This window comes from Capricornis sumatraensis, chromosome 19 (genome assembly GCF_032405125.1).
Source record: "Capricornis sumatraensis isolate serow.1 chromosome 19, serow.2, whole genome shotgun sequence".
In the NCBI taxonomy this organism is placed as follows: domain Eukaryota; kingdom Metazoa; phylum Chordata; class Mammalia; order Artiodactyla; family Bovidae; genus Capricornis; species Capricornis sumatraensis.
In genome coordinates this window covers 54,632,665-54,649,791 of record NC_091087.1, presented here as the reverse complement: position 1 = coordinate 54,649,791, position 17,127 = coordinate 54,632,665, and the positions used below count along the sequence as shown (strand labels likewise).

The window sequence follows — 17,127 nt, the reverse complement described above, 5'->3', positions numbered from 1 at the left end:
CTGATTATGCATTTTATAAATGTTATGAAAAGTTTTCCAAAAGTAAAGCGTTACAAAATAGTAATTTCAACAACTATACTAGATTATATGTTAAATTTGAGATTATGAAAAACCTGATTCTTTTTCTAGAATTCATACTTTTAAAGAATCAATATGCAACTCTCAAACATTTTTAGTAAAGAAAACTTAATTGTAAACACAGAGCTTTTCCAAGGTAGGTGACTATTACAAAGTTCACTAGAAAATCAATATAGCATTTTAGTTGGAATTTGCTCATTAAACACCCACAGCTCTAATGCAAATTATGATGGAATGAATAAAGCAAATACGTATGCTTCTTTCTTTTTATTAAATGTAAAATCTACTGTTAATTGCATCTCGTATGTCATACAAACTTTTCTCCTTAACTATTAAATAGAAGCTTTAACAAAAGTCATTAGAGATTCTCTTTCTTTGACTTGAATAAATTTCAATATTTGTTCAGTAAAGGTTCACAGCAGTTAAATTACATTAACAAATATTATTAGCTACTATGTAAGCCAACCAAGTAAAATACTTGTATTGTAGGTAAAACAAATCATTGGGTGTTTACAATAATATTTGGATATCTCCATTTTTAAACATGGTTATCAAATATCCTATAATTCTTAGTCAAATGAGAAAGATTCAGAGAGGATCACCCCACTCCCCACCCCCAAATACTCAAATTTGTTTAGTAAGCTAATTGTTTTCTAATATGAGCAAAAGTAAATATGAAGAAGCTAAACCATACTAAGTATGAGTTTATTGAGTCAAGACAGAGTACATATTTTCTTAGTAGAACCCAAGTCTATTGACAAACCCATATTCTACACTTCCCAAACTACTTTTAAAATACAGTAGAAGTAAGACGGTTTATTGGAAAACATTCTAGTTTAAACATGAAATCATAATTCTCTAAATAACATAATTTGGAAGACAGACATTTCCCGAGAAAAAGAATCCATTTAACATCCTCAAGGTAGTTATTTAAATAGAAAAGGCTGAACTGCCAAGAGGGAAGAAGAAATCATTAGGATTTGAATCTGAAACATAGAAAATAATCACTGATTATAATTCAAATTCCAAAATTCTAAGCAATAAATATAGGTAATAGTTTGGTTAAAGATTACCAAATTTCATATTATATGAATATTTTTTATTATTGCTTTACATGTGGTTAAATGAATTCCTCACAAATAATATTTAATGTTTTATGAAATCACAATATGTATACATTCCAGAACCACAAATATTACATTATGTCTTAATTTCCGTAAAATCTATAATTTCTCTTTGTTGGCATAAGTTGTTTATTGTAAATTAAACACAGGTTGTAAATACCACACACCAGTAGGGAACTAACCAACATACTTCAAGTAGTTTGGTGGTTCTGTTCTTGGCATTACATTGCTGAATTCAACTTATTTCTTCTGAACTTCTTTAGTAAACCAGAATATTATTTTTCAAAAACTGGAATAAATGTTCAAGATTTTACATGATTATTCTGTAAGTAACCTTTTTTGATTGAAAAATAATACACACTCACAGTAAAAATGTGGAGACAGAAATATTTTGCATAGTTTTGTAACTTTCTGTGTATATTTAAGACAAATAGAACATGTTTTCAAATTATTTAGTATTCATCAAAGGTATAAAATAGAATAGAATAGACTTTTATCATAGGGACATGACATATTTAACTGAACCAGGATGCTCCTAAAATAAGATTTTATACCATTTCCAATTATTCACTATATGAACAACACTGTAATGAACATCTTTCTACACGAATCTTTATGTATGTACACAGACAATGAGTTAGGAAAATTCCTAGAAGTATGATTACTACATTAAAAATCAGCTTTTTAAGCTTTTTACTATGTTTTAAAATTTTCCTCTGTAAACTTGCTATAAATTTATACTTTCCAAGAGTATAGAAACTGCCAAAGATTAATTAGAAAATTATACAAAATACTAAGGAGCAAAACTATAAAACGGCAACTTTCTGGCAAAACCTGCCATCATTTCATACATGTATTTAGTAAAAATAATGCAAAGACTATATAAAACACTTCCTAAAAATGTGATCTTTACATTCAAACCTTCAATATATCTGATATTAGCTACAATTTTTACTGTGAAAGAGAAGGTTATCTCTGAAGGATTCAAATCAATTATTTTATGCACTTTTGAAATATAATTTTAAGGGGTATTTAACCTATTTTCTGCACAGAATATACACTTTAAATTTTAATAGATATCAATGGGAAAATTCTGTGAAATATAATTGTTACCTAAACATTTTCCTCTTTAGAAATAATTAAACATATGGAAAAAGTCAGGAATCATTTTTTGAGAAGTCTTTTGTTATTTTTATTTTAAATACCCAAATTGCATGATAAGCTCTCAAATGCCTGATATCATGCTAAAGTCCATAGCATGCCATACCTAGTAAAATATTCCCAATTGTTGGTTATTGTTATGTATAATGGTTTTTGTTTTCTCATGTTCATTTTGTTGTTTCCAGAAAAATGCAAACTTTTCTAGGGAGGGAGGTTATAAAATTGGCCATACTCTACCTGTAAGCATTATTTGACCTAGCACTCATTACAATTTTAATACTCAAAGGATTCTACAGCCACAGATAGTAATATAATTTGCATTCTATCAATATTTCTACTTGCTGCATTTCACAGATATGGACCTTTTTGTTTTAATCTGAAATAACTAGCCATATTCTTGAAATCCTTTTTTCTTCCAAATTAATAAACATGCAACAGAGATATATGTGGTGTATCATTATATTAATACTGTTACAGCATTTAGGTTTTAGATTAAAGGCTAGCATATTTTATTAATGCCCATTATGCACACGTGCATGCTAAGTCGCTTTAGTCGTGTCCAACTCATTGTGAACCTATGGCGTGGAGACTGCCAGTCTCCTCTGTTCATGAGATTCTCCAGGCAAAAATACTGGAGTGGGTTGTCATGCCTTCCTCCAGGGATCTTCCTGACCCAGGGATTGAACCTGCACCTCTTTCGTCTCCTGCATTGGCAAGCGGGTTCTTTACCGCTAGTGCTACCTGGGAAGTCCAATGCCCATTATATATACAGAGAAATGGAATTCCAATGTGTATTATTTCTTAAAAGTAACAGTTTGTTATTTTCTGTTCTTCTGATATACCAAACTAAATGACTCTTGTTCTTGTTAATCATTATATGAATCAGCATCATCAGAGATACGGTATATAGTAACAAATAATTTTTTTACAAGAGAACAATGTACATATTTTCTTAAAACAACTTTTACTTTTATGTGTTAATTAGTTGGGTATCTTAATATATTTGCTACAACAGTAGATGATATTCTATACTTTTAACATCTACCTATTAATCTGACTAGAAAAACATGTTACATATTTCAGGGATTCTATGTTCTGATGCTTTGGACAATAAACTTATTTTGTCTCTACCAAAAATAATTGAAAATTCTCTGTAATAAGAAAGACTTAATTGTTTTTACTAGCAGTCTAAATTTGGATGCACAGAGAATCTATTTACCTAGAAAAGGTGGATTAAATGCTTGCAGAATCAGTATGGTATGCTAACTAAGCAAACTTCGTAACCACCGAATTATATATAAAATGTAACTAAGAAATAGATAGATTTATATAAGAAACTAAGGAGTTCTTTTGGCTAAAACCCAATATTGGCCTTATTTCAGTTTAATTGGAAGAGGATCTCAAATTCATCTTCTCCATGAGATATCAGGAACCCGGATTTCTCTTTGTACCAAAGGTTAATAAGAAATGTGTCTGCAAAAGTCAAACAGCATTAAATACCAAAAACTGATTATTATTCTACAGCAGTTGTTCTGTCATTCATAATCTCTCCATGCTCCAACCTTCCACAGCTAATCTTTAATGGATGACATGCAAGAAAGAAAAATAACATATAGAGGAGAGACTCTAAAGACAGGGTTTAAGAAATAGAAAAATAAGGCTTTTAAAGAAATATAAATGTTCTAAATATCACAAAAAGAAATCAATATTCTTTGTGCAAAAATTCACACATCATCTGTATACTATAAATGCAATAGATTAATAAAAAATGTCCACTGAGATTGTTTCAGAAAAATGAAAGGTTTATTAACAAATTATTTTTTAAAGTTATAACATCACTCACCTAAGAGAAATTAAATTAAGTGGATGCAAATAAAGTAATACAGTACTATCTCTGTCAAACTCAATTTAAGTAAATGAAATTTTGAAGTGCTTGTGATTTAATCACTTTTATTTAGATAAGAAAAGATACTTACTTAAAGGACAATGTTTCAGTTGTGCTTCTCTGAAATATCTCCTAGTATCTGAAGGTCATACATGCCAATAATTTACATCATATTATTCACATGTATAATTTAATGAATTAAAACACAGTAAGACCTATGTAGCATATATTTTCCTTTATTTTCTTTTTGGTAGAGATTTAAAAATTTTTCATATTTTCAAACTTTCCAGAAAAAGTTAATTCTGAAAAGTCAGGGCAAACAAAAATCTATGTGGATAAGATGAAGTAAATAAAATATATATTTTTAACAAGGAATATAAAAAACAAAACTATATATAAGTAACTATGAAATATTTATATTAGCTACACTTGATATGCCCCCTATTAGATCAAGAAGTCTTAAGGAAACAAGATGCTAATATCATCTCCTTATCATCATAATTACCACTTATTGAGTGCTTTCTAATGGGTTAACTACTTCATAAACATTATTTCACTTAAATGTCACAGCAACCTATTAAGTAGGTTTTAACCAAATCTTAGTGAGGCTGTCACTTACACATGATAAGTAGTAAAAAGATTAGAACAAAGGTCTGAATCCAAAGTCTAAGTAAGCATTTACCACCATCGACTACAATGACGTATTATGAATAAGAAGTGACTGCAAACAAAAAGACACGTCTGAAATACCAAACCTGTCTTATTTGCTAATGCATATTTAGTGCCTAGCACAGTGTCTAGTATATACAAACCCTTCAATAAATATTTCTTGTTTAACTTTTAAAGAAGTCAGCATAGTTCCAATTAAATGCCTACGAAAAGTTTCAATGGTGGTGATGCTGCTGCTGCCGATGTCAAAAAAGAAGGGGAAGGTAAAAAGTCAACCATTTGAGATTTTATCAAGATACAGGATACAACTGCATTTCAAACTCATGAAATCACTTTACAATGATAGCACATTATTCACATTAAAAACTAACAGAGAAGTAAAGGAAACAGTAACAGTCTACATGAAGGTTTACTGTAAGTACATATCAGATTAAAACCCAAACCTTGTGCATCGTATTTCATCAGACCCGTATTTAAGTAAAATGTATTAGTGATAATATATTTTTTGGGAATTTTTCTCATCATCCAATCCTGGTTTCCAAACCTTCTTCTTTCACTTTTCTCTTTATTTACCTCTTAAAATCTATTAACAGTAAACTATAAATTCTAACTGAAAGCTAAACAGAATAAAAATAGTATCATGACTTCTGACATTATCAAAGGTTTAAGAATTTCATAAAGATAACAGTAACCAAATATTAATATTAGCTACAATTTACTGAGTACCAGTTATACCCTAGGTGCTTCTATACATTATCTCTAATCCTTAAAATAATCTGGTAAATTAGTTAATATTTACATCTGACATGGGAGAAAGTAAACCGGGAGAGGCTAATAAGTAACTTGCCCAAAGGCACATGGTTGGTATTAAGGGTCAAAGCTGTGATTTGAACCTTAGTCCATCTGATTTCAAAGCTTATAGTCTTCCCATTGCTTCAATCTGTCTCACAGAGTACTGGGAACGTTTGTTTTTATATGGTTTTGATTATACAAGATTCTTATTCTTATGAATCATACAATCAACTGGGGGGAGATAAGATGAACTAATACATATAAGTTACATAATAGAGACAAAAAAATAAATAAGGGGAAATTCAGAAAGACAAGAAAAACAACATAGGTAAAATGGCAAGATTTGATCAAAGCCATTACATGGACTTCATAGAATTTTGGTTTATATAATCTTTATATGTCAAACCTATCACAGGAATGATTTTAAGATTAGAGAGCAAGTAACAACAACAAAAAAATCACATCTTTTAAAAGTAACATTTACTATTTCTAATACTAAATCTAATCCACACTCACTGCAAAAAACCCAAAAAGGCAGAAAACTGGTAACTGAAGCACTTACACATCCATTCACCAAACCAAAATTTGACTCTAATTTTATATTACATATATGTACATACAGTTTTTTAACAAAATTATATCAAGAATACAGCTTCCCCCTAATTTTCATTTAACTTTGAGTCATAAAGTTTTTCTCATATCATTAAATATTCTTCATAAATGGTTTTAAATTATTGCATGATGTCTCATACCATAAATGTACCTGAATTTATTGCTATCATAACTAATACTGATACAAATATTCTTATTTATACAAATATTTACAAATCATATACTTAAAGAAAATGGCTATTTCCTGAGAATATCACATATTTTAATTATAATTTTATTTGAAAAAAACTTTAGATGTACATTTTTGTATCCTGTTTTCAATTTTCAATGTCCAGATGTTTTAGCATTCTTTTAATATAGAATATTTTGACTTAAAACAGTATTAGTTAGCGCCAGAGAAACTATATAGCACTTTCATTTTCATCAACTTAGGACATTATAGAAATATACTAAATATCTTTCAAACATTCAACATTAAAGTATTTTGTCATTAATGAGAAAATTTGGTTAACAAGAATGATAAAGCAATCAAATTCTTTCCATCTTACGCAGGCATGATTCATACTGTTTAGTCACAGGGAACCCTTAAATATATACCAATAAATAAATATTTAAAGTATACGATTAGCTATACTATACAAAAGTTTAAAGAGTGAATATTAATGCTTAATCAGTTTTCCCCTCCAAGAGATAAATGAGCTATGTAGACATATTAATTCATGATTTTCAATAAATCACAATGGCCTAAACCTTAATAAATTATATCTGAAAGACATATACAAACTTAAATTATAATGCAAACACTAAAAACAGATGTACTTCTTATAATACCATTCCAGCAGTTAGTACACATATTTGATTATAAAAAGCCAAAAACTTAAGTGTTCTAAATTTATATTTGAACTACCCATTTTAACATACTGTTAATTTTCCTTAAAATACATTACTTTCATATTTTCCCACTAAAAAAGAAAGAAAAAATTCATAGTAGTTTAACATTAATCGAAAAACAAATATCTGGTATTTGGCTGGAATACTTATTTCTCATCATCTTTGTTATATTTTCTTAGTGATGTTCTACTTTGCACAGTAATGTTTTAAAGACATATTATACCTGTTAATTGTATCTGACTTAAAACACCAGAATTCTTTCATATAAGGCAACCAGGTTAAGTGATTTATAAAGTGATTTAGGGAAGGAGAGAAAGCAAGAGAAAGAATCCATCAGAGATACTTGACCATATCTGTAACACATCACAGATACATTTTTAAAATTTTCTCCTTACAAAGACTTGTGAATGAACATAGACTCCAAAACATATTTTAGGCAGTCATTTATAATTTTAAACTCAGGCAATCCTTTACTTTAATCTTTTCAGGGAAGACATTATCTTCATCATCATCCATGTCATCAGATGAAAATTAACTTCACAAAACAGATTTTTGAATCAAATGTAGGTTTCCACTGGCAATGAACATATGACTATCTTCATACAAAGAAGTATTTCCTCTCAACAAGCTAAAACAATAAGTGGTATCTGAACTGCTGGGATGAAAGGTAGAGGCACTGGTAATCATTATTTCCCATTGTTTGTTCAGGCCCTTCCAACAAAACAAACAACCTTTTTGTGATTGGATTGACATGGTGTTAACAATGCATTTAATGCCCAAATCAGTATGAATACAGGTAAAGCTCTCACTAATACCAGTACCAGGATGTTAAAGCCACCTATTTTCTAAGCAGCCAAAAAAAAAAAAAAAAGAGCCAGAGCTTTCCCTCCTTTGGCAAATAAGTTAGCATGCTAGTATTCACCAAGCCACATCAGATAACAGCTTTGCGTATGATTTTTAATGCCATATGTTAATACTCATATGCGATACCTGCTGTCTTTTCAGCAATTTGAGCTTCTGTTGCTTTTTCTTGGAGTTCCAGTTTAAGCTTCAGTTTTCTGTGTTCTTTATCTTCTTTACTCAGTTTTTCTTGAAGCTAAAAAACATTGAAAAAAACATGGATTCTTACGAATATATCTCTTGCACAAATATAATTAATCCCAGTGTTAATTTTTACTTTCTCTAAACCCTTATGGAATAACATATTAACTTGACAAATATGTAACTCTTGGGAAAAAACAATCTTTATGGTTTTAAGATAATTTACAAAATAATAATTACCTGAAATGACATAAAAATTATAAAAACATTTTCATAAATACTTAATAGGCAAATGAAATTAAAGAAGGAACATTATTATTATTAAATATACTGCAACAAAAAGCAATCTGATAAATTCTTTTGTCGTAAAGCAAAAGGCTTGGAAGGGACCATTGTAATAAAATAAAGGATAGCACAAATTACAGCTTCTCTTAGTAAGGCTAAGATTTTGAAACAAAATTAATTAAGATAATAATCTTAATATTTGGTACAAGTCTCCCTTTGAGAATGCTATGCCATCAACTTCCATTTAAATTGGCACTGGCACCTGATTCATAATCGGTATGCAATAAATAACTGCTAGATGAAAGTACAGAAAATAGCTCACGCTTTCATATAGAGTCCTTCCAAATGTTTTATTTTTAATTTCTCCCTCAGCTTTTGTCGTTTGTGTTGTTTTCCATCAGACATGATCGACACTCCTAACATCATGTTTCAGTTTGATTAGGTCAAACAAATAGAATATTAGAATCAGAAAAGTATATAGAGGTTAAAAAAAAACAGCAAGCAGAGAAAATGAACATTATTTAATAACATTACTTAAAGCTCAAAGGAATGTAACTAGAAAAAGAGTCAGAAGCGACATGACAAATTAGATTGGACAAAATACAGCAATATAAGATAACACAAGGTACATGACAATATTTCCAAGCCTTGCTACTTTAAAGTTTACATATAGTACTGAGGTGAAATACAGGGCACAGATACTACAAAGAAAAAAAGTTAAGAAAGTAACATGAAACCAATGAAGTAAAACTTGAATTTTATAGGCACCTATGCAAAGTACTACAGATTATGAAAAAGCGAGTGATATTGCAAGCCACCAAGGCAGGAAACAAAAGAAATTGCTTTTCATAGCCCATGTCTCAATTCAATCATACCCTGAATGGCATGGTATGGCAATGGCATGAAGCTACTGTTACAGGATTAAAGTACACAATAAAACTGAATTATGATGAGTGACAAAGCAAACTTAGAAGGTCAATAACTAAAAATATGCTCTACAATTATCAGACTTTCTATACTGTACCTTTTTATTGCTTGCTTTGAGAATGTTCAATTCTTTTAGAAGCAATGCTATTGTCTCCTCTTTACTTAAATCTGAAGTAACCTGACAAGGATTCGTACATTCGCAATGCAAATCATTTCTGTGGTCCATGATGCTGTAATGAAGATAACTATTAAAACAATATACACATAATTTCCACTCTATAGGATCTATACATTTTATACTTCAAACAGGGGAAACAAGTTTAATAATAAATATGTAAGATTACTTAATTTAAAATTTATCTTAAGAAAATACTATGGATGAAAAAGCATAAACATCACAAATTCACAGAGGTACTAATATACCAATTTCACAAGGAAGAGTTAAATCTATGAAAAACATTTGGTAATAACTATAGAGATTCATGCAGGAGACCCAGGTTTGATCCCTGGGTCAGGAAGATCCTGGGGAGAAGGAAATGCCAAACCACTGCAGTACTCTTGCCTGGGAAATCCCACAGCCTGGAGGACTAGTGTGTGGGGTTGCAAGAGTTGGACAAAACTTAGCAACTAAACCACCACCACCATAGAGATACATGGTTCAGTACAATTAAAGAATTCAGTTTTTAAGGGGTTATGAATATTAATTCAATTTGTACTTTTGGTTAGGACTGCAGATACATTCTTACTGTTCTGAAACTGGGAACAACAAATAATTTTTCATTATAAATGACAGAATAACATATTTTCATTACTAAAATCAAAGCATATTAAAAATGAAAACCTATTCCTGTAATACTTAGGGATAAGCAAAATAAATTTTTGACAATTTGTATACTATTTGAGAACAATAATTAACTTGTTAGCAAGAACTATAAAGGACGGGAAGGAAAAAGTAGATGACTTTAGCCCAGTCTCTACTATTTATCTTTCCTATGTGGTTATAAAGTTTATCACCTCTTCATTCATCCCTACTCCCCCAAAATATACTCCAATCTGCACTTTCATCAGACTGTAACTGACTGCCAAGAGGGTGGAACATATTAACATATCTACTTCATTATATATCAATATTCATTAGCATACCTATTTCATAATTTTTAAGTAAGTACAAACAGGTATTCCTACATAAAACTCTGTTGCAAAGTATTCTATAGATATGATTTTGTCTAGACTGAAAATACAATATTTATATTTCAATATAATTATAGTCATTGAGAATCTTTAAATGTAGCAATATTTTCATAGTACATGACTAATTATCAAAGTATTTTACTCTTATAGGCAAAAGTCACAGGTGTCACAAATTCAAATCTCTTCATAAAATAGGTAGGTAAAGTGAATGGGTAGAAACTACAAAATGTAAAATATCAAGGAATGTAAATGGAAGAGCAGATGACCCTTCTAAAAGAAGTCAAACTCATTTAAATGAAGAACAGTGTTGACCAAAAGCAAAACATATCTTTGGGCTTGTCTTTTCGTGGAGCTGCCAGGTCATGGTTCTGATGAAAAATATACCATTTTCATCAATGTAATAGTTATTTCCAGATCCTTAATGAAAGGTCACTTAAAACAATACTCAACAAAATATAAAACCTCAGGACAAAACAAACAAAAACAATTAAAAAAAAATCCTCGTGACCTTCATTCAGGCTCATCCTGTGCTTTTTCACTCAGTGATTTAGACACATTATATTAACATAATGAAAATAGTAGAAAACTCCCCAAATTCTAATAAGTTAACCATACATCAAATTTAGGCCACATCAAAAAGAAAGGGAGGGACAGAGGGAAGAAGACAGGAAGGAAAAGTTCTCCCAATTCTTACTTTCTAAATCTAAGGCTGCTAGCACTCACTTGGATTTTCCTGCAGTGCAGTAAGCTGTCTCGTCATCTGGATGAGGGCTGAAGAGTTGAAAATTCCTTGATCTCTGCTCTGGCAGTTCCGTGCTCTCATATGTAGCTTCATTAACTAATTCATTGGATTTTTGATGCATGCTTCCCTTAGAATTCACAGGCAGTTGCTCATCTGGCTGGGTATTTTTATTTCTGCCTGTAGTCTCTTGTTCAAGGTAACTATGGGTTATGTCTGCATTTAAAACAAAATAAAAACATGATATTTAAAACATCATTACATATTAAATAGATCAAAAGAGTATTTTTCTGTAAATAAGTGGTCTTGTAGCTTTAAACATGCACTTACTAACCTTACTCCTATTATAATCAGACAAACATGTACAGGGTGATCTTGCTATTAATGCTTCCATTTCCAGTCAGACAGCAGAGTAGGACGGTGGTTTGCAACTTTAAGTGCACATCAGCTGTGTGTGTGTTTAGCCACTCAGTCGTGTCCAGCTCTTCGCAGCCCTATGAACTGCAGCCTCTGTCCATGGGATTTCCCAGGCAAGAAATATTGGAGTGGGTTGCCTTTCCCTTCTCCAGGGGATCTTTCTGACTCAAGGATTGAACCTGTGTCTCCTGCATTGCAGGCAAGTTCTTTACCCACTTAGCCAGCAGGGAAGTCTACATCAGCTGAGGAGTTTCTAAAACTCCTAAAGCTCAGGTTCACCTTATACTAATTAAATCAAGATCCCTGGGTGTGATCACAGGATTCTAGTATAAAATCAAGGCTGGGAACCACTGATTTAGGTTATTATTTTATACATTACTTTTTTTCTAGAATTTGAAAAACAGGATATGGTAAGCTAACTGATTACAGTGAAGTGATAATGTGCGTGGGATTCTGGTATCAGACCGAGTTAGAATCCTGTCTTTACCAGACACATAACTTTGGGCAAGTTACTTTACCCATCCATGCCTCAGACTTTGTTAAGTGGAAACATAATACTGCTTACTTGAGTTGCTCCAAGGATTAACTGAATTAATGAAGACAAAGTACTTGGCCTACTGTCTGGCACATCAATATTAAAAGGGAAATAATACAAGAAGAATTATTTTTAACTTACCTTTTATCAGATATGTATAATACATTAGAGAATATTTTGAAAAGCTTGGCTATCTCATAAAAATTAGTTACCTCAAGCAGTAACTATTAAATAGCTATTCAAAGGAACAGTGTATATCTGATTTATAGTGAAATTTCGGGGAGAAAATGACACACACACAAGTGAACAAAACAAACTCTCTTAACCAATAAATCAGATCAATGACCACAAATACCGACTGAAACTAGTACTTTATTATTTCCAATAGAAATTCTTTAATTTTAAAAAGCAGGTGAATCGCACCTGATTGTTTATGATACCTTCTTTAACTTGTCACACTTAAAATCCTTTTGAGGCAGAAGAGTAGTTTTACAATAAAAACAAAATAGAGAAACATAAATAAGGTACCCCTCACAAAGCACTCATTCTTTCAGAAGAAATTCATTGCATGCATATATATATATATGCATGCTGAAATTAGGTATAGCCAGTCATACACTCCCAAGTCCGGGACATTCAGTAGTCGCTCAGTTGAGCCCAACTCTTTGCGATCCCATGGATTGCAGCACGCAAGGTTTCTGTGTGCCCCATGGCAATGCCTTATCAATTGCTTCAGAATCTTAAGTCTTGACTCTCTGACCTTGTTTTTGAGAACAAACATACCGTTATCTGCAACTTGTCTCATGTTTTCACCTCTGTGTTTCTGGATGTAATGCAACATCTCTCTTCATTTAGTTTTTTATTTCTGACTCTGAGTGCTGACTTCATCTCATCCCTGGTATCTATACTGCTTCTCATCACCACATTTATAGCTCTCTTTCTTACTTCAGCTTCTCTCTCCTGGGCTCAGTCATGCACTGAGTACACAGGCATTCACTATTTGCAACCCCATTCACTATAGCCCACAAGCATCCTCTGTCCATAGAATTTTCCAGGCAAGAATACTGGAGCAGGTTGCCATTTCCTACTCCAGGGATTGAACCCACGTCTCCCGCACTCGCAGGTGGATTCTCTACCACTGTGCCACCTGGGAAGCCCCCACTTCAGCTTACCTAATGTCAAATTTTGTGATCCCTGAACTCTTGGTAAACCATGGTCTTTTCACCTGTGAATGTGTTATCTTCTTCAAACTGAGAGCAGACATGGAACCTTGCCAGTAAGAGGGTTCTTTACTGATTGCTCCCCGATCCGAGTAATCATTAACTCTTGAAGTATTATCAAAATAAACTCATAAAGTTCTAATGCACTTCTGGATTTTAATTCTAAATGTTTAATACTTTTGAAGAATTCATACTATGTGATTTGGCTCTATTTCTGGATGTTTCTAATCTTGTTCTGTAATAAAAGGTTTTAGATTCCTAACTGAAACTGTTCATCAGATATTTGAAGACTGATCTGAAACTATCCATATTCTTCTACTGAGAATTTAATTTTAAAGTAAACAAGCTGACTTATAAAATTTTCCTTCCTGTCTGCCTTTTACTTTTTTTTTTTGGACCAACTATTTTAGCAAATCTTCCTTAAATCCTCTGAATGCTCTCGACAGTCCTCTACTCTGCCATACTGCGTTACCTTATATCAAAATTTGATCATTTGTATAGAAAGTTTGACCCCATAATTTATTTATTCATTAATTTAATGACTTGCCTGGTGGCTCAGATGGTAAAGCATCTGCCTATAATGTTGGGAGACCTGGGTTCAATCCCTGGGTTGGGAAGATCTTCTGGAGAAGGAAATGGCACCCCACTCCAGTATTCTTGCCTGGAAAATCTCATGGATGGAGGAGCCTGGTAGACTACAGTCCATGGGGATGCAAAGAGTCGGACGTGACTGAGCGACTTCACTTTCACTTTTCACTTTCACTTAATAATAATCCATGGAAATGCCACAGTGTGATATGTCCTGTGATAAGTACTGGGAAAACAAAGATGGATGAGAAACAGATTCTCCCCTCAAAGACTCTACAGTACAGTGAAAAAGATGCAATCGAACTGATCTAATAATTTGAAGACAATGTACTAAGCAGCATGCCAGGGCTACAAAGACCACAAACAAAACATACTAGACATCCTGATGCTCAACTGGAAGACTGTGGGATGATTTCACAAAGGCATTTATTCCAAAACATGACAAACAGAAATATGCAAAGTAATGGACTGTCAAAGGGTTTGAGTTCAGTAAAGAAAAAGCTGACAGACTGTAAGAATAAGAGAACAGGAAGAATGAGTACAAAAGAGAAGGAATAGCCTTAGGAAAAACAAAAGACATCTGGTGTTTTGAAAGGACAAGATGCTATAGTTGAGGAGTGAAAACTTGTAAAATGCGTAACACTGTAAAGACAAGATGTGGTAGGTCTGGGAATGTGTTGATTAAATAGACTGATGATGAAGTACTTGGAGAGGAATAAATGAAGGTATCAGGGTACAGGGAATGCTACCTTTCAAGACACTGAAGTCATTCAGAAAAAAAGGCAAGCAATGGAGACCAGAGATGAAAGACAAATGCAGAAGACTTCACTGGCTGCATAAACATGCTAAAGAAGACAGAACCTGATGAGAAAGCTGACTGATGGTAGATGACAGTCATCTCTTTCTACCGTTTTACTTTGAAATAATTCCAGTCTTATAAAAATGTTGCAAATATAGTACAAAGGGTTCCTATATAACCTTCAGGCAGATTCCTCAAATATTAACATTTTACACTTGCTTTATTATTTATTCTGTCAGTCTACCTACACATTTTTTTTTTTTTCTGAAACATTTCAAATTAAGTTGCAGGCATGATTCACTGACTTTTCAGGTCAAATATTAAGATGGGGCTGTACCATACTTCATTTTACCAAGTTTTCTTTACCTTATTCAAAGCTCAACTTAAATTCAATTTCTGAGTTAATATCTTTACCAACCAAGAGAAAATTGCATTTAGTTACTCTAATTCAGTCTTCAGTTACTTTTCCTAAACTCTGCAGGCCCAACAGAAAAATTTTTACCAAGTAATAACAGGTTGATGCTACCAAAAACTTTAGTTGAGATGCTATCTTACCCCCATCACTTGAAAAAAATACTGAATTAGCAATATATCAATAAAGTGTAGCAACAGTGAAGTTGTGCGTCTGTTTCATACACTATTCAAGTAGAAATATGAGACAAATGTTTAAAAGAACAACTGACTTCCGATTCAAATTTACCTCTAGGCAGATGAAAACACTCTATTCTGTTGATGCCTCTCTCTCTCTCATGGTTTGAAATGGAAACTCTGTAACTTTCTTTAATAATTTGCTTCAGTGTTGAATCAACGTCATTGTCAATCGTTCTATCATTAGGACTAACAGAATTAAAACTATTTAAATTCATTTCTTCATATGAACTTAAGAATGTTACCAATCTTTTCTTCATAATTCGTGTCTATGAAATCTAACTTTCCTCAAATAACGAGATTTTTTGTGATGACTAATAAATCCCTTTATTTATTTGCCCTTCTGTGGGCATGCTATATTAATTGGACATATGAATTTTAACTACTTAAAACAAATGTATTCTCCAAAATTTTTATAATACAATATTTTTACATGCTATCTAATGTAATCACTGCCATGTAAACCTATCCTGTCACCAATGAAAATAATGTTATAGAAGATTATTACTCAGTATGCTTCAAATGCCACCTACTGCTATTATTAGAGCCAGTTTATTCATCTGGGCAAACTGGGTGAATTTAGTAACAACTTTTTAAAACTCAATGCATGTGCCTTGGCTGGCTGTATTATATGGTGTGAAGACCCTGCGTCTTCCTAGTGGCTTTCATATTGTTTCAGCAGATCCTTTTCATGATCTAACAAATTCTCCCCTTACCGCTGGAGGTATCGGTATTGTCAACCATTTCAATGTCAGTGTTGCTATCACATTCTCAACTCCTTAGTCTAGAAAATTAACAGCATCGTACTATTTCCTAACCTAGAAAAGAACGCTTTGGGATCTCCTTTGACATCAGTTCTCCAGACAATTATACATTAATGTATAATATACTCAGCTACATTGATGCCATCCAAGAAATCATAACTCAGGGCCAAAAATAACTGTTACTTCACAACTACTATACAGAAGTGAGGAGGCAGTTAGAAATCAAATAGGGACTCTTAGAGGCTGGGAAATTCTGTCCTGTCTGGCTTTGTAAATAGTTTGTGACAACTGGTATCTGTGTAAATGGATTTGATGGTCCCCTGGGGGGTCAATACTGTTTACAGAGCTGTTTCTTCAGAGTGGTTGAGCTAGAATTGTCTCTAGGGATCTTACAGGGGTTACTCAGAATAGCAATATCACAGGTACCTGAGAGCTCAGTGGCAGAAAAGAGAAAGAAGGATGGAGGTGTAACAGGCAAGTGCATTCAAATAAATGTATGTCTTGCTCCTTCACATGCAGGCGCTACTCAGGGGCACTGACTATCTAAAATGAACCATAAAAGAAGCAATTTGTAATTGTGTTGTCTGACACCTGCTAACACAATTGGTCATCACTTCTTTATAATCCATCTTTCTTTTTTTTGAAAAGGTTGTTACGTTGATAGTAGCATTAGATTTTATAAATATAAAAAGAATGAAAATCTCACGTTTATCGCTTCTTTTGTATACTGTCACTACATTATGTAAAAACATCAAAATGAT

At 32.3% G+C, this 17,127-nt stretch overlaps 1 protein-coding gene across 1 annotated transcript in view; it reads right to left on the bottom strand.

The window, feature by feature from the left end:
* The window catches only part of MIPOL1 (mirror-image polydactyly 1), a 295,160-nt gene that overhangs the window by 209,017 nt on the left and 69,016 nt on the right, over positions 1 to 17,127 (bottom strand). The window contains exons 3-5 of the mRNA XM_068991389.1: positions 11,380 to 11,611; positions 9,563 to 9,695; positions 8,203 to 8,308 (exon numbers count right to left, since the gene is read on the bottom strand). Coding sequence (XP_068847490.1) covers positions 8,203 to 8,308; positions 9,563 to 9,695; positions 11,380 to 11,611 — 471 coding nt within the window. The remainder of the gene's footprint in view (positions 1 to 8,202; positions 8,309 to 9,562; positions 9,696 to 11,379; positions 11,612 to 17,127) is intronic.